This window comes from Maniola jurtina, chromosome 12, assembly GCF_905333055.1.
Source record: "Maniola jurtina chromosome 12, ilManJurt1.1, whole genome shotgun sequence".
NCBI lineage: Eukaryota > Metazoa > Arthropoda > Insecta > Lepidoptera > Nymphalidae > Maniola > Maniola jurtina.
In genome coordinates this window covers 9825482-9849079 of record NC_060040.1, presented here as the reverse complement: position 1 = coordinate 9849079, position 23598 = coordinate 9825482, and the positions used below count along the sequence as shown (strand labels likewise).

The 23598-nt window shown below is 36.7% G+C and overlaps 3 protein-coding genes across 4 annotated transcripts; 1 reads left to right on the top strand and 2 right to left on the bottom strand.

Moving 5' to 3' along the window:
* Positions 1 to 242: 242 nt before the first annotated feature.
* On the bottom strand, positions 243 to 6110 carry LOC123870538. Its single transcript, XM_045913886.1, has 7 exons — positions 5835 to 6110; positions 4894 to 4962; positions 4104 to 4225; positions 3139 to 3298; positions 2361 to 2471; positions 1329 to 1463; positions 243 to 513 (listed from the first exon to the last, which is right to left on the bottom strand). Exons 4-7 carry the CDS (start codon positions 3229 to 3231, stop codon positions 280 to 282), a joined length of 573 nt encoding a protein of 190 aa, XP_045769842.1. The 5' UTR covers positions 3232 to 3298; positions 4104 to 4225; positions 4894 to 4962; positions 5835 to 6110; the 3' UTR covers positions 243 to 279.
* A 977-nt stretch (positions 6111 to 7087) lies between these two features.
* Positions 7088 to 15299, top strand: LOC123870537 (mucin-2-like). Of its 2 annotated transcripts, none has more exons than XM_045913885.1 (3): positions 7088 to 7244; positions 12670 to 13686; positions 13992 to 15299. In XM_045913885.1, exons 1-3 carry the CDS (start codon positions 7103 to 7105, stop codon positions 14150 to 14152), a joined length of 1320 nt encoding a protein of 439 aa, XP_045769841.1. In that variant the 5' UTR covers positions 7088 to 7102; the 3' UTR covers positions 14153 to 15299. The 2 variants fall into 2 exon arrangements, with proteins under 2 accessions (XP_045769841.1, XP_045769840.1); XM_045913884.1 differs by having other exon boundaries at positions 13989 to 15299.
* A 620-nt stretch (positions 15300 to 15919) lies between these two features.
* On the bottom strand, positions 15920 to 22671 carry LOC123870535 (cyclin-dependent kinase 8). The gene is made up of 8 exons (XM_045913883.1): positions 22277 to 22671; positions 21429 to 21680; positions 20646 to 20835; positions 19701 to 19914; positions 19179 to 19347; positions 18208 to 18324; positions 17635 to 17707; positions 15920 to 17204 (listed from the first exon to the last, which is right to left on the bottom strand). Exons 1-8 carry the CDS (start codon positions 22520 to 22522, stop codon positions 17074 to 17076), a joined length of 1392 nt encoding a protein of 463 aa, XP_045769839.1. The 5' UTR covers positions 22523 to 22671; the 3' UTR covers positions 15920 to 17073.
* Between the last annotated feature and the right edge of the window lie 927 nt (positions 22672 to 23598).

Sequence of the window (23598 nt, the reverse complement as noted above, 5' to 3'; positions counted from 1 at the left end):
ATTCCGCGATTTGCAACGGTGCCAACATGACGTCAGCTTAGGGGACAAGTTATAGTGAATAGTGAACGCGTCCCATCTTAGGCCACATCATCACTTTCCATCAGGTGTGATTGTGTTTAAAAGCTTGCCTATAATGAATAAAAGAAAAAAAAGTTAGTAGATATTAAATACATATGTGTTGGACCGTATTATATTTTATAGATTTGCTAATGCTAGCTCGAACAAATATTAACAGATATCCTAATTTTATAATATTTTAATGTACAAACTATATTAACACTACACAATATTATGGACCATACAAATCACAATACAAGCAAAAAGCAGGTAAATATTAATAATAGCAGCTTCATAGCAGTCATCTGTTATCCATTTGTGGAACAGTCCGACGCGATTGTGCAGGGAGGGAAGACCAATGTTGATGAGAGATGATACTCCGACTAGAAGACCCAGCTTTTCGTCTTCTGCCGGATCCCCTGTGCCGTGGCATATAAGACCACCACCTTCTATTTCCTGCAAAAGCATTCATATTTTTGAAGACTTTTCGTTGAATCATCATCATTTTATAATTTTATTATACTTAGTACTAAATGATGCCCACGACTGTCCGCGTGGATTTAGTTTTTTTTTTAAATCCCGTGGGAACTCTTTGGTTTTCCGAGATGACAAGTTGCCTAAGTAAGTATGCAAGCTCCGGGCTACAACTTTCATGAAAATCGGTTAAACGGATGGGCCTTTAAGAGTCCCGTGGGAACTGTTTGATCTTCCAGGATAAAAAGTAGCCCATGTCCTTCCCCGGGATGTAAGCTAACTCTGCACCAAACTTTTTGATAATCGGTTAAACTATGTTGGGCTGTGAAACGTTTTCCTTCACCATTCAAGCGAGTAATTTTTAATTGCTTAAAATGCACCATAGCTTAAGAAAAGTTTAGATAAGTTTGAGGGATGTGCCTGGAAAATCTTGACATCCTAAATAAGAGGATGAAATCTTAGCCAAAGGCACAGAATATATAATAATAAGTAATTAAATAATAATATTACTACGTACCGCAGGCTCGTTGAAGTCTTTACTATCGAACAGCGCGTCCCGTCGTCGGTCGTCCAAAGTTATCTACATAATGTACCTACTCATACTAATAAATAATAATAATTAAAGAGGAAATATTTGTTTGTAATCGATACACTTGAAAACTACTGAACCGATTTTAATAATTCTTTCACAGTTAGAAAGCGACTTTATGCATAGGTTATAAATTATGTACCTACCTATGCAAATCTAGTACCTAAATAATTAAATAGATAATAATGATATACTCGTAATTACGTACTGTGGATGAAGACATTGAAACATCATAGTCCGTGCAATAATATAACAGACAACTTCTCAGCAATTGACGTTCACACTTTCGTCTCTGGGTCAAGTAGAAATTGGCTGCGTAAAGATACCTGTCTCTGGACCAGCTCTATAAAAAGAACAAAATTTAACTTTCTTTTCCATACAAGTTTTTTTTATAAATTCGCTAAAATTGACAAACAACTACCTAACTATTTATTACATATTGATTTTCACCAGGCAGACCTAAATAGGGGCGCCAGCCAGGTAACCTCCCAGTGTGCCTGGATGATGCTGGTCCCTTTTGGATGCGTCCGAGGGGAAGAGCAGTGTTCGGGCCGGTGCGCCCCGGTCACATGGCTAATAATTTCTCTTCGGAGATATTGTTGGCTATGGCTAATGACCTGGCAGGGAGGGAGGTTTCTCCGCGTGTCCCTCTGACTAGCAGAGGGCACAGTGGACGAAGCGTAGGATGGGACACGGGCGACGTGCGCGTCCCAGGGTCGGGGGACGCACTTGTGCGTCCCGGAGGTGCGGTGGTGGGGACCGAGCAGGTCCCCGCTGGCTGGGTCGCGGTTGTTTGCTTCGGCCGTTCCCGTGACCCAGTCGCCAGGCGACGCGCAGTAGCGCCGCTGGGGTTTAGTGGGTATTCCGGTCGCCTCTCGGCCGGCGAGTCCCACATACCCTCCCTCAGCTGGCTGGCTGCCTCACGGCTGGCTGGCTAGCTTCCGGGGGGGATGCGTAAATGCATTCCCCAGCGTCAACAAAAAAAAAAGGCAGACCTAAATAAAAAAGGAAATAATATCTATTAAAAAAGCGGTGATAGCCTAGTAGTTCTAATCGGGAGGTCGAGAGTTCGATCCCGGGTACGCACCTCTAACTTTGCGTTTGTTTTAAGCAATTAAACATCACTTGCTTTAACGGTGAAGGAAAACATCCTGAGAAGACCTTCTGAGAGGACAGACGCGTGCTCAGTAGTGGGACGGTGATGAGGATCATGATCATGATGATGATGAATATCTATTACCTTAGTAGTCTTCACTGCGGTGCCAATGCAAACGCCATCAAAATCTTGATCTAATGTAGCGTATGGTATTTTGTTAACAAATTGGTTAAATATCCATGGCGTTTTTACTCTCTGCAAAATCAAAATATCTTAGATTCATAGTCGCTATTACTATATGGGCCTCAAAAAAAAAATTCAGACAATGGGCGGTGGAGAGAGCTATGCTCCGAGTTACATTACGTGATCAAATCAGAAATGAGATCCGGTAGAAGAAACACAGTACCTAACCGACATAGCTCAGCTGGTTGCAAAGGGCATTAACTTAAGAGCAGTGGCGTGCAGGTCATAGAGGTACAAAAGTACTGCCTACCCCAGTTGTAATAAATCAACACCTACTACTACTGCCTACCCTGGCTTTAAACCTGTGCACGCCACTGCTTAAGAGTAGGTACAAGTAAAACTCAGGCCGCTGTAGCAGCTGTAGGCAGCCTTTATATTTCTCAGTTCATCGGTTTCCATAAAATTGGCAAACTACACATGAAATTCTTATAAATGAAGTGTTGTTGGCTGCGCATCATAGGCTACGGTAAATATAAATACTTAGGTAGCAACAGAGTGATAAATCCTAAATGGTGGATACATGAATACCTAACCTAAATATCTACGCCAAGATATTTTTTTATATTATTAAGGCAGAATAGGAGTATCTAAGTTCCTACTTAGTCGAGGTATAAATTTTTTAAGTTGATCATGTCTTAGTAAAAATCATAAAGTTTAGTCAATAAGTTAGTAGGCTTACAACAATTGCCAAGTTGTAAGCTGGGAACCTAAACAGCTTTTGCGTGTAGAGATGATCGATCATTCGCCACTGCTGGACATCGTCGTCGTACATTAGCTGCGGAGCTTGCACGTGTAAAATTCCCGCTACAACTCTAATATCGTCAAAATTATATTTTCTCCTGAAAGTAATAATTAGTAAGTAAATTGATAGAGCCAAGGTAAAGCATACTCTATTGTAAATCATACCAACTCGTCTCGTTCCTACATACTTAATTCACGTCAAAGCTACGATTAAAAGAAAAAGAAATAGAGATTAAGAGATTAATAGCTCGTTCACACAGGCTGCGTAACCGTAGACGTAGCGCGTACCATTCTGTTATAATGTATGGAACTGTATAAAACAAGGCACACGGCTTGCGTAAAGCGTGGACGCATGCGTAACCCGGTGTGTTAGGATTTACACTCATCACTACGCACGTGTCACGTGTACGTGCTAGGTGTGAATCGGCCTTAAAGAGTAAAGAGAGAAAAAATATTTACCTATTAGATAGCCTTATGTTATAACATATCGCCATTCCTGATAATAAGCTTTGCTTTATCATATTACTCGGGCGTGGAAATGGGAACCATTCTGAGTAGTGAGTATCTACCGTTTTTCGCGACTCTAGGAACCTATTATTTCATTTAAATGGAATAGCAAGTGGATCGATGGTGATTGTCATGGAAATACTATGCATGGTAGGACTCCTGCGGTAGTGAAGTGGTGGAGGGATGACAGTTATTACAATTAGTTGATGAATCACTGAGCTCTAGCGTCACGTCCTCACACCCCTCCAATACTACAGGAACCAACTCAGTTATGCGTTATGCATTGCTTATGCAGATGGCCCTGGTTAATATCCCAAGAGAGTCTCAAGCAACGGGGATTACAGCGCCAGTAAAGTTTTCTATGGTTATCTAATGAAAAGGAAAGAGTTAACAAACCTTTTTCTATTAGTAAGGAAACAGTGCGCCGATGTTAGAACCCTCACGTGAGTTATAATACTCCCAGCACAGAAGGCCCGGTACCACAGATTCCACTTGTTAGATAACCGAAAAATAAACACCTGCAATATGATCAGTAGTAGGTATAGAATTGATTGGTTGACTTACAGACAGTCCAAGCTTCTGCTGAAAAACCGGCCAAGTGCGAGTCAGACTCGCGCACCGAGGGTTCCGTACTCGGGTATTTTTTTGCACGTTAACTCAAAAACTTATGCATAAAAATATCCAAACTTCTGCTGAAAAACCGGCCGAGTGCGAGTCAGACTCGCGTACCGAGGGTTCCGTACTCGGGTATTTTTTTTTCGACATTTTGCACGTTAAATAAAAAACTTATGCGTAAAAATAAATAAAAATCTGTTTTAGAATGCCCTGTGCATTTAAAACAGATATTTTTATTATTTTTAAATCTCTTTCACATGGTACTCCATTTGGTATCTTACTTTGAAAATTGAAAATAAGTACTTACTAATTATTTGTTCATGAACACATTTTAATTTTTTTGTGATGCAACACAAATTCAGTTTTCGGATTTTTTTCTGTACTTGTGCTATAAGAGCTACCTACCTGCCAAATTTCATGATTCTAGGTCAACGGAAAGTACCCTATTGGTTTTCTTGACAGACACGACAGGCGAACAGACGGACAGACAACGAAGTGATGCTATAAGGGTTCCATCTTTCTTTTTGGGGTATGGAACCCTAAAAAGGAGAAATGCCGTTATTATACTTACATGATGTTTTAATTCTCCAAGTTTTACCTCGCCATGGGCAGAGATCTCTTTTAATCTGACCAAAGAACGCTGTAATAAATGAAGTAGGTACCTATTTAGAACTTAATTAGGTAGATCAGACAAAAATTTTGCGAAATATTTAGATAAACCTTGGAAAACATCGTCCTAGCGAAATTTTTATGCCATAGCCAAATTCTCGTACCTAATAGGTACCTGTTATGTAATGATAAACCCAGATAAACAGATTATTCACTGATCAGATTCCTCTGCCTATGTTTGGGCACATCAAGCAAATCTCCCTTTGATCTAGTCGAGATCGTAAATTAGGTATCATTTATATAAATACCTAAGATGCCACTTTTCAAATTCAAATTCAAAATATTTTTATTCAATTAGACTTTTACAAGTTCTTTTGAATCGTCAAAAGCATCTACCACTGGTTCGGAATGCCTTTCCTACCGAGAAGAACCAGCAAGAAACTCGGCGGTTGCTCTTTTCAAAGATTTGATATACAATATTATGCCATGTATAAAAGCAATTGTATTTTGTTAATTGTAATTTTAAGTCTTACGTTACCTACATTACATAAAGTTTATAGCTATAGGTACCTACCTGTCTTTTTTCTTTTCGTGTAACGGTGTAACCAAGTTGTAAAAAATATGTTAGAGAGCTTTTAGAGAGGGAGTGCATGAAACTTTACGCGGATGAAGTTAGTAGGTAATTATAGAAAAACCTTAGAATAGAAAAACTATGAATTTCGATATTCGAAAATCCCGAAGGAACTCTTTGATTTTCCGTGTTATAAAGTAGCTCTCTGCCGCTCTCCAGGTCCTATATCCATGCAAAAAACCACGTCGATTCATTGCGACGTGATTGAAGGACAAACCAACAAACAAACACACACGCATATTTTTATAATATGAATAGTGATACCTAGGTACCTTTTCCGTAGTTGCATTAGTTACAGCTGTTGCTGAATATGATAAACTTAAAATAACAAGTAGAAGTAGAATCGCAATGCTAAACACTTTCAAATCGAACTTTCCAATTTTCCGAACGAAAATAAACACTTGGGCAAAAACGTGCCGGTTTCATAGCACCTGTTGCATTTATTTTACCATAGCCCTGAGTAAAAATTGCATAAACCATAGCAGAATAATTTAAGAATTCACTATCTAGTTATATTTTATAATATTGATGCCAACATATGATTTATGACAGAGTGATGATAGAAGCCAAAAAGAAGCAGATAGAAACTGAGTAAGTAATAGATTTTTATCTTTTCTCATAAAAATTAGCAAGAAGTTTGTATAACTAAGTGGTAGGTAGCTAATACTTACTAAACCAAAAAAAGACAAAACTACATTGTTACAAAACGGTAAATCGATCATGAACCTTTAAGCGAAGAAAAATCTATAGTAGACTTATGAAATTGATTCCTACAAAGTACAAAGTACAAGCCAATATAAAACCTTTAATCAATAGAATGTATGCAGGTACATACTACTTATGTATATACAGTACATATTATACGTAGTAGAAGGTAGTAGGCAGAATCCTAACACATGAAAGAAACATTAATTTCTAACTAACCCGGCCATTTTACTAACTAAAACCTAAGCTTAATCTGAGGCCAAGTTTTTATCTTGCCCGAGACGAAGTAAAAAATAACAATTTTTTACTTCGCTTTCTTAAACAAGGAACATACCTACTAAGTAGGTACTTGCTCATATACCTACCTACCTATAAATACTTACTCTCTAAAGCACGGTACCTACTATACGTTCTAAAGAGAGTTCAAAGGTACTACTACCTCTAAGGTAAGCACAATACAAGATCTATCTAAAGTTTTTTGTTTGTCTTTTATTATGAACTAGCTGATGCCCGCGACTTTGTTCGCGTGGATGTAATTTTTTAAAAATCCCGTGGGAACTCTTTGATTTTCCGGGATAAAAAGTAGCCTATGTGCTAATCCAGAGTATAATCTATCTCCATTCTAAACAGCCCAATCCGTCCAGTAGTTTTAGCGTGAAGGAGTAACAAACATACACACACACACACAATATTAGTGTGATATGCTGTCCATATAAGCAGACATTATAAGAACAGAAATCAACCAAGCAAAGCACGAAGCAAATGCTTTAAACCAACTTCGAATAAAAATAATAGTAAATAGTTTAACGTGCCAGATTTCATAACAACCAATACAATGAATCACAGCGTATACGTTTGCGACTTGCTACTGAAATTGTTGTACTGGTTTTACTCAGACTGGTCTTCGGTTGTTCCAACAGCAGACCAACTGCGACCAGCCAGTATGGAGCACGCGTTTGCGCTCGTCGTTTTAACACGTGAGTGTTTATTTTCAATCTTACTCCGATATACATAAAGGTGATATTACAATATTTTCGTAATAAAATACCGTTTCAACATTTTCCATTGAACCGTGTTACTGCTATGTACAAGCAAGTGTCCTGTTGGATTGTGATACTTTCACCTATTGTTTGGATGCACTGATACGTGTGTGATGTGGACATTGTTCGATTTTTTAGTGGAAACGCCAACCGTTAACATTAGCTGCCTATATTACTTAGGTATGAAGTAAATTCAAACAAGTTTTGCGTAGGTAGATACTTATATTACTTAGTTACTTGGGGAAAACAAACACAAAGATTACTTATTTTGATCACGATTGCTTGAATACATTTAAGTACCTAAGTATTTAGATATTCACTAACAGTGCGCCTAGATAGATAAACTGACACGGACCTAATTTTTCTAACCCTACATTTGTTCTATCATCAATTTTAGCAGAATTTGATAAAAAAAAAAACAAACTGGAAACGTTTTAGTTTAGATGTTAGAGGCTCTTTCCAAATGTCAGGTAAATAAATCGCAGACAAGTTTGTGACTCTGCTATAACCTTAGTTAGGTTATAGCAGAGTTACCTAGATATTTATTTACCTGTAAGTACGTATGTATCTATTGGATTCGCATCCAATAAAAAGTTTTATTAGTCTACGTAACTAATTATTTGTGTGTTAAATCTTCTATCTTTGTCTAAAAATTTAAAGTATGCCTAAAGCTAAATCTTTAAAATTTTACGGAAATAAGTATGTAGTTTTCTCTTAAGTACCATTAATACTTAGTTACTCAATAATTAAATTATAAGTAGGCAATTATAGGAAGGTATGAATGAAAGTGTTACAAACGCGTTTAACAGGGCTCTCTCCGTCACTCGTTTCATACAATCGTAGTTCCAATTTCATTTGAATATTAAGCAACCAAAGTCCATGAAATTTTGCAGACATATTCTAGAAACTAATATCTGTGTCTGTGGTGTTTTAGATTTTTCAAAAAATATGTAGTTTTAAAATTACAGGGGCTCAAAGATTTGTATAAAAATTTTTAAGACCGCCTAACTTTGAAACCGAATATTTTAACAGAAATCTGGAAAACCACAGACATAGATATTAGTTTCTAGAATATGTGTGCAAAATTTCATGGACTTTGGTTGCTTAATATTCAAATGAAATTGGAACTACGATTGTATGAAACGAGTGACGGAGAGAGCCCTCTTAACACACCACAGTTTAAAGGTAGTATTTAACAGAAAATTACTAATTTCCCGCATGTTATTCCTGTTATTATAAATACCTATCTATTTACCAATTGTTTAGTAGGTATGTACCTACCTAGGTACTTCTAGTCTAGTTGTAGCTTTATGTTGTGTAATGTTTGGACAGCTGATGATTTATAGCTTGATTAATGAACTAGGCCGTGTCCATAGACCTATGCCGTGTCCAGAACTACCAAGTTTTTTTTAAAGAAAATTAGATACGTTTATAATGATGAGTAATATTCCCCTTTCCCCTCCAACTAAGCATAAAGCTTGTGCTAGTAGTAGGTACGACATAAGTGAAACGGGTAGGGTTTGAACCGGAGACTTTTCGAACTCCACTCTTTTAACTGTTGCGCTATTGAGGCTCTAAGTTAGTAGGTACTCGTTATGTCATAAATCATAATATATGCTAGTGTAAAAGCCCGAACTAAGATTAATCTTAGAATTTTGCAGTACGAGGGCGGCACTGAAAATTTCGGGAATCAAGGAAGTGACACAACATTACTATTTAAAAATGTATTTATTGCTTTTTGAAGTATTCTCCGCGAAATTTGACACATTTTTCCATACGATGGAACCAATATTGAAGCAACCATTCCATTCGGAAGTTGGGGTCTTCAAAATGGCCGTTTTGTAGGCGTCCACAGCTTCTTCAGGTGATGAAAATCTCTGACCACGCAATGTATTATTTATTTTAGGGATAGTACAGAAATCATTAGGGCTTAGGTCGGGGCTGTACGGCGGATGGTCTAATAATTCTATGTTTTCTTGCTCTAAAAACTCTTTTGTTCTGTGCGCGGTGTGAGAACTCGCATTGTCGTGATGGAGGATGATGCGGCGGTTGCAGTTCTCTTTACGGAGTTCAGAAACTACCTGTGGCAAACAAATGCTAGTATACCATTCTCCATTAACCGTTCTTTGTCCCTCAAGAGGAATAGTCGCAACATGGCCGGTTTTGGAGACAAATGTGGCCACCATTTTTTTTGCAACACTTCGTGAACGAACAATTTTTGTTGGCTTTAACTCATTTTCGAACACCCAAACTCGTGACTGGTTTTTTGTTTCGGGTTCGTACGCGTATATCCAGGATTCGTCACCTGATACGATGTTGTATACAGCATTTGAGGATCCTGTGTGGAATCTTTCGAGAGTTCTGACGCACCAAGTAACGCGAGCCGCTTTTTGCTCTTCACAGAGCAAATGCGGTATTCATCGGGAAAACAACTTTTTTTACACCTAATTGTTCATGCAAGAATATTTGTATTTGACTCATGCCAATGTCTAAAGTTGCCTGAATTTCGCGGTATGTCACATGTCGATCTTCCTCAATCAGCTTACGCACAGCATCAACGTTTTCTTGGGTGACTGCAGTTTTTGGACGACCTTGACGGGGATCATCACTGAGCTTGACACGTCCACGTTGAAATTCAGCAAACCAGCGATAAATTGTGGTTTTGGATGGGGCTTCATCACCAAATGCAGAAATCATCCGGTCAACACACTATTTTTGTGTTAAACCACTTCGAAAGTCATAATAAATCATCGCTCTAGAATTTTCTCGAGTCAATTCCATTTTCTCAACAACTAAACAAGTTTCAGTTTGACAAGACATTGTGAAAAGACCGAGAATCTTTTTTTAAATAAATAAATGGTATTCGATTTTTAAAACCAAGGAGTTTTCAATTAAAAAGATTTTAATATGACAGGGACAGTGGAAATATTCCATTCCCGATACTTTTAGTGCAGCCTATGTAAACCTTGAGATGTCCTAAGTTTTAATGGTAATATTCGAACTCGAACTGTTTTGTGATAAGTACTTCGGACCTTTATCATTAAAATTATATAACTTAGGTTTATGAAAATTTCAGGGTTTACCGGAATTCGAGCTTTTATAGTAACACGTCTATTGCCTATTATAGTGTAGTGTTGGTAACAACACAAACATCAAGCATGCATAACGTGACAACGATCAACCATTTATATGAATGGCCAAAATTGTATAGGGGCCCGGATCTACCTAGTCCTATGGTCAATCTGAATCGTGATCATTGATTTTCATGTGATTTTCACTTGATCTAGATTAACTGTGTTACTATACCGGGAGTCAGTTTTGAAATTATGATGTTATTTAAGCAACAAGATTCGACAATGCACATGTCTTTTTACCCGACTACGGCAAAACCAAAACGAAGGGTTATGATTTTAGCAGTCTATGTCTGTATGTTTATTAGTGTGAAGTGTGATCACTGGCAATAAACACTGTTCGAAGTCTGGTCTTCAAGCACCGAAGAAATCTCGAAGCTTCCCGAACACAGTCCAGCCAAGTTGGATTCGGCAGTTAAAAGTTTGATTGGCCTCTAAAATGACAAGGATTGTTGTAGCTAGGTTCCGGCCTAAAATATTAGATACGTACCTAGTTAGGTTCTCCTTTTTTATCTTCTTTTACCATTATCTAGAGCTCTCGTATTCCTGAAAATAGGTATAGATACAACAAAGCCTAAGTACGTCATTAAACCTACGTATGTACATACTTTATATTAGATATGTGCCAGCCAACCTACCTACTTAAAATTCTTGCATAGTGATATGTACGCAAGCCTTTACTCAACAAAGTGATATTAATCTAAGCTTAGCTGTAATTGAAAATGCTTTCTAACTCTATACACTTAAGTATGCGTTTTGTACGTATCGATATTTCAAGTACCTACCTATTTCTTGTCCTATATATCTACTGAGTGCACTCTAGTATCTAAAGTGATCTCCATGCAATGGTAAAGAAGTACTGAGTTGCCATGTTTACATGTTGTTGCCATGTTTTAAAAAGAAGTTTTTTTTAAGTTATGTTTAATTTTTTAATTGAGGGTTTTTTTTAATTTAGGGTAAAATTCCTACCTAATTGGTTTTCTGCCGCTCGGTATTTTCAAGTATTTTAATTTTTAACATTGTACTAGGTATATTTGTATTTATGAACAGTCAGAATTTTCACCTATTTCTATTGATATCTCACTCGATACGATAGCAAAAAATAATTGAAAGACTCACTTTTTTAAATATGTAACATCGGTCATCCTGATTTTGTTCGTGTAAATTGTAGCCCATAGAATTGAAACGTTATTAGTCTAAACTCTAAGTTGTAGCCTATGTCACCCGGACCATAATAACGAATCGGTTGACATACATATAATTTCATCAAAATTGGCTCAGTTGTTCAGGCGCTACAGTGAAACACACATAGATACAAACATACATACATAGACTGCTAAAATCATAGCCCTTCCGTTTGATTTTGCCGTAGTCGGGTAAAATATGTTAAGTAGGTATACAACCGAATGAATAATAATAACTAATAAATCAAATAAATAAATAATGGTTTATAATTCGCTGGAATGTGGGTACAAGTAGGTGTTAACATTTAATTGAAGTTACCTTACACATAGGTGTGCAAATAATAAATAAGTGAATCTTATAGGTACGTAATATTAAAATTATTCTGGTTGATTACAAAATGTTGAAATTATGAATTTAAACATATTATGAATATAATTGCAATGTTCCGAGACAATAAAAACATAGGTACTCTGCATATTTGTAATAGGTTTCCCGTTACTTATTTCCCAATAACCAGGCCTATCGGTTCTTTCTTATGCAATCGAACTGCGTCCCTCGGTTTAATCAATGAAACGACAAAAATATTCCTGTCACCCGTCGAGGGACTTGACCTTAGGGAGAGCGATTGCAAAAAGTGGGCCTTGAAAACTTGTTTAAGTTCCGCTGCCAGTTGTGAAGACAGTAAATAAGAGAAAACAACACGTCGAATTGTTGCATGTTCCTATACTTACAGATGCTTTGTAGGAAGCCCGGGAGCATCATTCTAAAGTCAAATAAGCGCATAATATATTAAATCTTATAGTGGGAATGGGAATGACCATATTATTATACTTAGATATATACCATCCTCCATAATTATTATGATTGCTATGTCATATTATGACCTTATGTGTATAATAAATATCACTATATGCATAGGTATGCTCTTAATTAAAACAAAAGAAAAATTGTTTCTCTTCTTACTTTCAGGAGACCACGTCTACTCGTTGGTTCGATTATTCAATACTCTTCTAAACCTTACTGAACAATTTGTTTTTTCTTTTCAGTGTTACAACTATGCCGAGGCGAAATATCAGAGCCGGAATGGTTCGCCGCAAACCTCGTCAACGAACCAGGTTACACACCGAAACCCATAACGGAGATATTCACAAGTGATTCACCGGGCACCTCAAAGAATCCGGCCCTTTTTACGCAACCGACAACCGGTACAACTTCGACATTACCACCTACTCCTAGGCCTACGCCTAATATCGCAGTAGTACAGAATGGAAATCCTCCTCCTTCACAAAATGGAGGATCACCAGTTCAAAAAACTCCAGAACTAACGTCACAAGTTGTGGAAAATCCACCGAAAAATGAATTACCGAATTTCCTTATTGTTTTTGATCCAAGGGGACCAGTCAATCCAGTTCAACCGTCTGTCGTACCGCCATCGCCACCAACTTCACCTCAAACTCAGGCAACTACGCAAAACCAGCCGACCACAGCAACTTCCACATCCTCAACATCACAGTCTACGATGTCAATACCGTCAACTCAAGGAACTTTACCAACATTCCAGCCAGAAAATCCACAACAGATACTAATAAATTCATCTGCACCTGCTTTCCAGTCAGGAAGTCCGCAACCTATACTGACTAATACTAATAATATATCCCCAGCTGCTTGGCCACCTGGAACATTGGTCTTCCCACTACAGTTTCCAAGTGCCAACCCAACAGCGTTACCAATTCCGACAACTGCTAGTCCAATTTTACCTCCAGTACCACAACCTGCAGGACTTGTTAATTCCAAACCCGTATTAACAGTACGCGTCAAAGCCCCACAGGGTTCGATTACCAACATACACATAAATCCTACAACGACAGTCCGACCATCGACAACTAGACGACAAAAGTCTACCAGAAGGACCAATAATTTCGAATCATGCATGAATGCGTGTAAGGGGAAAAAGGAGCCAATTTGTAGCAGCCCGGTGGGACTGAATCCCATTAATCCAGACAGGTTGAAAGGATTCCCTTCGCTCTGTCATATGGCCTGCCACAATTCTTTCAAGAAAGAACGTGAGTATCTATTCAATAAATAGACCGGTACAATAGGAATGTTAACTATTTGAAAGTATAAGTTGAGAGCATTATTAGTAAATTAACTACTTTTACTTGGAATAAACTGTGACCAGTCTTGAAAGTTCGCTTATTCTTGAATAGTCCATAAAATAGATATTTATTTTCTCTTTATACAGTTAAAGCGTAGCATGGGCCTAACTCTGTGATTACTTAGTCTGAGCCTGAAACCTTAATTAGCAGATATAAATCCAAATTTCAAGTGTCGCCAGTTTAAACAAAATATTATGTATTTGTTTCAGAAGTGTATGAAAAAGTGACGGATGGACGATGCGGTAAGCTGCGTACGCGCATACGGCCTGTGGACAAGAAGAAACTCAACAGAGAAGAGTTGAACAAAGCACAATACACCATAGTGCATAATGCTCCAGATACTGTCGTAGAATTCTCGCCAGTAAGACAATGAGATACAATCCATTGCACAAAAGTAAAAAAAACATTGACGGATCAGTCATAACTCATAAGTCATAACATCACGCATAAACTAGTCGTGTTTACATAGACAGGAATGAATACTTGATACGTAATAATAAGTTTTTATTGATTTTGTAATACAATGTTTTTACTATTACATGCGATTGAATAAGACAATTTAATATTGATTGTTACGAAATGATAAAATCGTTGGTTCTTTAGTTCTATTACGAAATTATTTTAATTCAGTAACTAGCAATAACGGATGTTTTTTGTAACTTTTGCCCACCTTAATTTTATATAATTTATCAATTATATTATTTCTGTAATATGTAGTTGGTAGATATTTTTAAATCTGACAATATGAGCGTCATTAAACCAGAGTGCAAAAAGATTGATTCAGGGTGCAGGGTACAGTAGTTTGCGGCTGGCCCATGATACTATTTTTAACCCCCGACCCAAAAAGAGGGGTGTTATAAGTTTGACGTGTGTATCTGTCTGTGGCATCATAGCTCCTAAACTAATGAACCGATTTTAATTTAGTTTTTTTTGTTTAAAGGTGGCTTGATCGAGAGTGTTCTTAGCTATAATCCAAGAAAATCGGTTCGAAAAAAGTTATCAGCTCTTTTCTAGTTACTGTAACCTTCACTTGTCGGGGGTGTCATAAATTTTTAATTTCACACTTGTCAATGAAGTAGTCAAGCTTCGCGTACAATACTCAATTCAAGGCAGATTGCTCGCTGACTCGCTCAGTCCTCTGCGCTGTTGCGGGAGCTACCAATCGGCTGGCCCGGAATCTACTCATACAAAGCTTTTTTGCTCAATGATTCTGATACGAACTACTAAGTTGTGGAATGGCCTTTCGGCGTCCGGCCAAATATAACTTGAATACTTTCAAGGCAAGAGTAAATAGGCATCTTCTAGGTAAGCACACTCCAACTTAGACCTCATCATTGTTCTGTTTCTCAGGTATGATTGTCGTCAAGCACAAACCTATCTCACAATAAAAAAAATAGGTACTCGACTACGCGTCGCACAATCTAGCTTCCAATTTGCACCAAAATCTAAAATTTGCAATCAGCCGCAAATTATATGGCGAGACCGCGCCTTTAGACTGACGACAGTATATCTGACTTAAACAAGTGTAAATTAAAAATTTATAACACCCCCGACAAGTGAAGATTACAGTAACTAGAAAAGAGCTGATAACTTTCAAACGGCTGAACCGATTTTCTTGGATTATAGCTAAGAACACTCTCGATCAAGCCACCTTTCAAACAAAAAAAAAAACTAAATTAAAATCGGTTCATTCATTTAGGCGCTACGATGCCACAGACAGATACACAGAAACACACGTCAACCTTATAACACCCCTCTTTTTGGGTCGGGGGTTAATAAAATAAAACAGGGAAAATAAAGCGATGGAACTTGGTGAAGAGAAACCAGGTAGTGGTTTTGCAATAGGTATTAACTATTGGCTCATATGCGACATTTTGTGATAATGTAAGAGCTTTGATGAAATATGCGTTCGAAGGTTCAAAAATCCCTGTCACATTCTGAAAGGTTTGATAAGTAATCTGCGAGTTACGACAGTAAAATGAGTTTTTTCTCACGATCAAACACGAGATAATAATCGCTGCGAAGGCATGACTGCATCAGACTGCGAAAGCAATTTCGAACACTTTTCCCACAGATTTTTGAAGAATATCGTCCTTTTTAGAATAACATAGATGTTAAATTGAGTTTGTTTCATCTTCTATTCTATTTTGAATACTATTTATTCTATGCGTTTTGTATAAGGCCTATATTTAAATATTCGTGGGAAAAACAGACTTTATGACTGGGTTTACGGTGACTCTACCGCCTGGAAGATTGCATTTCCTTGAGTGAGTCTTCGAACAAAATCGATTGATAGTAAGCGAATTTTTTAATAATAAATGTGATTAATTCCGTCCAAATTGTAAGACTATATTTTTATATATTTGAGTGAATAATTTTATATGTTATTTTTAATTTTAATAATGTGTAAAAATTAAATTAAAGACTAGATAAGATTTACTAAAAATACTTTTATTGTATGTTTAATTCATTGGGTTTCAAAAAAACCTACTCCTTATTTAATATTTACAGTTATAATATAACACTTGCACTTTAAAAGGATGCAAAATGGCTAGGACCCAAAGGATTAATTAGAACAAAGAAACTGTGAAAATTTCTTTTAGAAATGACTGAATAAAGTTACTTATCTTATTATACGTGCCAAACTCTTTTGTCAACTGATCTAAGCTTTTTTTGCACATGTATAAAATCTATTATCTTCTATAATATATTAGAATGACCTAAATTGTAATAGGTTGTCTGTTTCTTTGGATGTCCATCATAAAAAATTCACTACATTGAGATGAATATAATATGAAATTCGAAAACCGATATAACATGTCTACAAATTTCATCGAAATCTGAGTACTTCCAAGATCTAAGAACTCTATCTCTCTGTTGAAAATCTCTTTTGTTGTTGCATACCAGCGTCTTTGTTGTCTTGTTGCTGATTACCATCCCCTTGTTGTTGGCCACCGAATATCATTTCTTTTACTATCTATATATCTTTTTAGTACTGCAATTTACTTGTAAATAGAAACCCTTTGAACCTTTAGTGATTGCCACCGCCTTGTCGTTGTCCACCGAACATCATTTGCTGTATTGATGGAATTCATGCTATCCATATTCTATCTAGATTTACTCCTGTAGTATTTGTATTAAGAAGTTTCTAGAACCTTTGTTGGAAGTTGCCATGTTGTTGATTGCCACCGCCTTGTTGTTGGCCACCGAGCATTTGTTGTTGCTGATGGCACTCTTGCTTTCCATATTCCCTGTCTAGATTTACTCCTGTAATTTATTTGCACACAGAATTTTCTAGAACCTTTGTTGAAAGTTGCCTTGCTGTTGATTGCCACCACCTTGTTGTTGGCCGCCGAACATCATCTGTTGTTGTTGATGGAACTCTTGCTGTCCGCCCCCACCAGTATTGTTGCCTTGATTTGGACCTATAAAGTAATATGAAAATGTAATTTAATGTTGCGAAATTTATTATCTGCTTTATTAGATACGTGTGACCTAGTTGTAACTGTTCATATCAGTCAATTGTGCTGGTTATGCAATGTTTAACCAAGTCAGCAATTGGATTTATAACCGACTTTGGATGACAGCACAAATAAGTTTGACATCCATCCATACAATTGCATCCATACCATAAATGCGAAAGTATCCGTTTGTCTGTTTGCTTTTCACGGTCCATCCGTTCAACAGATTTAAGGTGTAGTGATAGCTTGAATTTCAAAGAAGGAAAGGCTACTTTTGGTCCCGAAAAATCAAAGAGTTCGCACAGGATTTAAAAAATCTAAGTCCATATGGACCAAGTTCTGGTCATCATCTACTTGGTACAGAGATTGTAGACTAGGAGTTAAAAGTACAAACCTGACATTCTCATTCGCTTAGCGTTATTGGCTGCATGATCATGACTGTTAGCTTGTACTTGATTTTGTTGAGTCTGAAACAAAAATGATTAAACTTTTAGTTCATTATCATTTATCTCATGGAGATTGGAGACCTACTTTAAAGGCGCTAATGAAAGGTCTGCCACCAGCTCAGAAAGAGGAATCAACTAAGAAGAAACCGGCAAAGACATATAGCAGTTCCACTTTACAAAAAGTAACATTTAACAATAATTTTTACTTATATTCTATTGCTCAAGACACATGGTCGTGAGCAGTAGGAAACATTAGTAAGGTGAGCCTACATTGGGCTGTTGTTGCTGCTGAAATGTGATGACTCGCACATTCGATTTGACCGCCTTGAGCGAATTCGACGATTCGACACTACGCCAATGTGTCTTGAGCCATAGGGAACACTAGTAAAGTAAGCTTCGGCTGCTGTTGTTGCTGAAGTATGATGACTCGCACATGCAATTTGCCACCTCAGCAAATTCCACGATTCAGCACTATGCCAATGTGCTTTGAGCTGTTAGGAACATTAGCAAAGTGAGCTTACATTGGGCTGCTGTTGCTGCTGGTTCTGTCGCGCTTTGGAATCGCTCTTGTCCTCTTGATCATCGTCCGTCAAGAACTCCCTCTTTGGATATGGTATCGGACAACCGGCGAACACATCCTGAGACATTACAAACATAAATAAAAATCCATGCTAATATTATAAATGCAAAAGTGTGTCTGTCTGTCTGTCTGCTACGTTTTCACGGCCCAACCGATGAACCGATTTTAATGAAATTTGGTACAGACTTGGGATACATCCTGGGGACAGAAATAGGCTATTTAGTATCTTGGAAAATCAAAGAGTTCCTACAGGATTTAAAAAAATCGAAATCCACGCGGGCGAAGTCGCGGGCATCCCTTAGTAAGTAAATATAATAGGCATACTGACTTGAAGAAAGGAAAGGTATTCTAGGATAAATGATAACTATCTACACTTATATTATAAAGAGGTAAAGTTTGTTAGTTTGTTTGTAGGAAGTCATCTCTGGAACTACTGAACCGATTTCGAAAATTCTAACTCTTATAATTTTATTATAGCAGAGAAAAGGATAGACTACAACCAGAGTGAGGGAACTCTCAGTTTGGTCCTGAATTGACGATATGTCAAATAATAGGCAATGGGTGACGTGAAATAAAAGACAAATAGTACTTCATAGGCAACCTAGCTTCAAATATAGGTAACATTTGATTGCCAGCGACGTTGAAGCCTTAACTTTTTATTACAAGTTCCCTAACTGTCCTGAACTGCACTATAACAATGATTTATTATCACACTAATATTATAAAGGCGAAAGTTTGTGTGTATGTTTGTTACTCCTTCACGCAAAAACTACTGGACGGATTTGGCTGAAACTTAGAATAGACATAGATTATACCCTGAACACATAGGCTACTTTTTTTAAGATTTAAGAGTTCCTATGGGATTTTTAAGAAACCTAAATCAGCATGATACTACTATCATAAAAAGTCTACCTGAGTTGGTAAGGGGTCCTCAGAAAAATAAGGATCTTGCATGGCTTGTTCTGATGTTATCCTTCTGTTGGGGTCCATTAGTAACAACCTTTGTAGGAGACTGAATGCCTTGCTGTCTGGTTTGATTTTATGTCTGTCCATGTATTTGCTGAGTGAACAATTTTGGTAACTAGAATAAAGAAAAAAAATTGCGAATCAGTCCAAAAACCTCGAAACCTCTGTGTACACACATAAAAAAATAGGAATTTTAATTTGACAACTTCTATGAATTCAAAAACTCTCTAAAGAATCCCAGATAGTATGTCATAGCTGTAAAAATACTTATAATCAGACATTGGATGTTCTTCCACAGAATCACAGATATTATGATACCTTTAAAAATAATATCTTCTTTATAATATTAGATTGTTTTTAATATACAAACAAAAATGTGTTTGTCAAACTTTCACTAGAAAACCAATCAAGGTATTTAAAGCATTTATCATGCTTGCAAGGTTAAAAGTCAAGCAAATGTCTACTAACTTAGATCTCTTGAAATCTTTAACCAAAGTGGCATGCTCTGGCATTTTTCTAATGTCTTCCCAATCCTTCTCCAGAGGAAAACCCATAACATTGAATATCCTGTCCAGTTGATCGTGATGGTATGGGTTACTTGTTTTGATGTCTTCTTGGCGACAGTGAAATATTGGTTCTGATGTTAAAAGCTCTGCAAATATACAGCCTATTGCCCATATATCTGGAAAATAGGTCTATATGGTTAAACAGAATAGATCATATTAATATTTAATTCATAAAACAACCAGTTATTACTTGGTTCGATTTCATAAATATCATACAGGAAACTCTTGTTTTCTTGGGATAAAATATATCCTTCTAAATGATCAATCAATCAATCAATCAATCAATTTATTTATTTACGATATTTATTTATGATGAATTTATTTATGATACTCGCGACATCGTCCGCGTGGGTAAAGGTTTCTTAAAAATTCCGCGGGAACTCTTTGATTTGCTGGGACAAAAGGTAACCTATGCTTTAATTCAGGATATAAGCTATTTCCATTACCAACCAAATTGGTTCAGTCAATGTGTGAGGGGGAAACAAACATCCAAACTTTTACATTTATAATATAAGTAAGATAATTGCTTTTTCTATCTCTATTCTTGCCCTATCTCTTCTAATTGTTATTATTTAAAAGAATATTTAGATCCTATATTTAGATCGATATTGGAGAAAGAATATTTTTTTTATAAACAGATATATCCCACTTCTGGTGCTATTGATTTTATTTTCTTTTAAAAGATAACATTGATTCTTCACAGAGTTTCTTGCTGGTTCTTCTCGGTAGGAACAGCATTCCGAACCAGTGTAGATTATTTTGATGATTCAAAAGCACTTGTAAAAAGTTTATTTGAATAAAAATCTATTCTATTCTATTCAATTAAAATGAGCAATGTATTATTTACCTATAGCTTTAGTGTAATGTCGAGCTCCTAACAATAATTCTGGTGCTCTATACCAAAATGTGACCACAACAGGATCCAAGTCTGCAAGTGGTTTCAATGGTGCATTGAATAACCTCGCAAATCCCATGTCAGCAATCTTTACCCTGCCTCTTTCTGGCCCTTCGCCCATTACAAGAATATTGGCTGGTTTCTGTAATAAATGTATATATTTAAGAATCCTCTTTGCCATAGTTCCAAGAAGTATGTGAGAGGCTTATACGTGAGAGGATATCAATCATTTACAGAGTTAAGAATGGGACATGAAATGTTTTGAAAACACAAATCAATGTATTCTATATATTATTAATATAATAATTTCAAACACATTTGGAATTACATATTACTAAGTAGGTATGCCTTGATAAAGTTAGTTTTACAATTTTGAAGTTTCTTAAAAAACTGTACCACAAATGTACCTCACATTTGCCCTAAAATAGAAACTTTTCAAGGGTCATAACTTATGACCCTGGGGATGGGTTGAAGATCTAAGGAAAATTTATGCATTAAGAAGAAGTGCAAGAGAGAATTCAATAGAAGAAAATTATAGATAAGACTGACCTATTAAGAGTTGTAATTCCAAAGTAAATTGTGTTGTTTACAAACAATATGAAACACAGATTTGCAGTTTTAATGGCAGAAAGTGGAATACCTTGCAGAGCTCCTATTGTAAATGCAAAAGGGTTCAACCAGAGCCATTGAAACAGTTAAAAAATAAGTAACCTTAGCAATAATTGAGTAACTCACCAAATCTCTATGTAAAACCCAATTAGAATGCAAGTAGTGAATACCATCCAAGATCTGATACAGTAAGCTTTTAACCATGCCTTTAGGTACCATCACAGATTTCTTATTAGCTTTTGCTGCTCTGTGAAACTTAATTATGTGCCACAAATCATGTTCTGCATAGTCAAACAACAACCACACCTTTCTGTCTGTGTGAGAAAGGAATACTCTTATGAGGTTGATGACATTCGGGTGTTTTAGTTCTCGAAGCAGCTGTAAAGTTTATAAAGTCCATTATTTTATTAAATTACTCATAATAGTATAACTAAGTATTTGAAGTTCTATTTTATTATTGTTGAATTATTAATGTGTGACAGCATCTGGGAGCTCACTGTAGTTATTATTATTCCAATTTTAAACACCACCATTATATTATTAGCAAATAGCAGATGCCTGCCATGTAAGTTTCTGTTTTTTGAAAATCCTGTGGGAGCTCTTTAATTTTCTGAGTTAGAGTAGCTCTATACTAATCAGATGATGCTTGCCACTTTTCCAGCTGCAATAGATGCATACAGCTTACGGACTGGTTTGGACTTTAATGTTTTTGTCAATATGTAAAAGATAAATAATAAAGGTAAGGTGCTAGAACCGGGACCTCATGCTGGAAAGCGCGGCATTTGCAGACCCCCCTCACTGGTTAGGTGGACAGAGATCAAACGAGTTGCAGGGAGCCGCTGGATTCAGGCAGCGCAAGACCGTGGGGTGTGAAGTCTCAAAACATGAACAGCAGTGGAGGTCTATCGGTTGATGACGACGATGATGATGAAAAGGTAAACTAAATAGTCAACAAAAAGTGTTAATTGATATACCGCTATTTCTCTACAAGCCGACATGGAAAGGCCAGTTCCCTCGATCTGTTTCAAGGCGTAATCTTTAGTGTCCGAACCATCCTTTCGCCTGGCTTTGTAAACATGACCGTAGGTTCCTCTGCCAACTTTACAGCCTTCGTAATCGAACAAATCCTCGACCTTGGAGCGTTCGTTTTGTGTTTTCATTTTAAACTCATAATCCATCATCACTGAAGCCATTGTTTTATTTTGAAAATTATCAGCCATTTTAACAAAAACGTATAAATTATATCTCAGGATTATATTCTCTTGGTTAACAAACAGTGCGTTGTTTATAAACTTAGCGCTTGAGATAACTAACCTCACAAAATGCTCACAAAACTTTCGGCCTATAGGCTATGCATAAAATAGTAAATACCTACATTCTACTCTGCTTGCAAAGAGTATGTAAACACCAAAGAGTATGTAATCACTACTTATAATTTATGTGGTATAAATCTATATAGGTTTTTCTCTTTTTTTTTTTTTTCTTCTTTCGTCTGGCTTTACAAAGATAAGCCAATGTCAAGTTTGTAGTTATTTGTAACAAGTTAGGGAAACTATACAAGTATGGACCCCGCCTGTGCCGGCGCTCGCCGACATAGGTACGCCATCTATATAGGTACAAGTTGTTGGCACAGACCACGAATCCGGAGGTTGTTGGTCTGTGTCACAGACCACGAATCCGGTCTGTGGGTCTGTGTTTATAAGACACAGAACATAGACAGAGACCACGAATTGATTATGAATGATCATGGACGTGAATTGATAGGCAATAAAATATGGGGTTTAGTATAATCCTACTCTATGGGGTGTAGTTTGTCAGCTTTGGACAAGGAGTGCTCGATATGTATCGATATTTCACAAAATGTCGATAATACTTTTGATATATCGAATACACCCGATATTATCGAATCATCTGACATCGATAATATAATATCGAGATATTATTTCATCCGATATATTAACCCATTATAGCCTGAATTATTTTAAGTTCTCAGAATTGAGTTTTTCATTGATATGTTGTTATTATGGACCCTATTAGTCAGATCTAATCATCAGAATTTTGGTGCAAGTCTTACTTCTGGAAATAACCATGGATGCTGCATGGCACCGCTAGGCTCCTACCGTGTCTTTTCAAATGTCTCATATATTTCTTATAACTGATTGTTACCAAAATGTTCTACCACAATTTGATAAGAATTATTAAGGTATTAACACTTGTATAGTTCAAGGTCCAAAATTGATTAAAAGATCCAATATATTACATTAACATTTATATATATTTCCATAAAATTACATAT

Bases quoted from the DNA above. Each gene is read 5' to 3' on its own strand.
- LOC123870538 (XM_045913886.1), bottom strand. From the start codon at position 3,231: ATGTACGACGACGATGTCCAGCAGTGGCGAATGATCGATCATCTCTAC. The intron at 2,472-3,138 runs GTAAGCCTACTA...TTGATTTTGCAG, and splicing joins CTTACAACTTGGCAATTGTT to AGAGTAAAAACGCCATGGAT. The intron at 1,464-2,360 runs GTAATAGATATT...TTCTTTTTATAG, and splicing joins CCGCAGTGAAGACTACTAAG to AGCTGGTCCAGAGACAGGTA.
- LOC123870537 (XM_045913884.1), top strand. From the start codon at position 7,103: ATGAATCACAGCGTATACGTTTGCGACTTGCTACTGAAATTGTTGTAC. The intron at 7,245-12,669 runs GTGAGTGTTTAT...TTTTCTTTTCAG, and splicing joins TGCGCTCGTCGTTTTAACAC to TGTTACAACTATGCCGAGGC. The intron at 13,687-13,988 runs GTGAGTATCTAT...TATTTGTTTCAG, and splicing joins CAATTCTTTCAAGAAAGAAC to AAGTGTATGAAAAAGTGACG.
- LOC123870535 (XM_045913883.1), bottom strand. From the start codon at position 22,522: ATGGCTGATAATTTTCAAAATAAAACAATGGCTTCAGTGATGATGGAT. The intron at 20,836-21,428 runs GTGAGTTACTCA...CATTTATTACAG, and splicing joins GGGTTTTACATAGAGATTTG to AAACCAGCCAATATTCTTGT. The intron at 17,205-17,634 runs GTTTGTACTTTT...ATTACTTTATAG, and splicing joins TAAGCGAATGAGAATGTCAG to GTCCAAATCAAGGCAACAAT.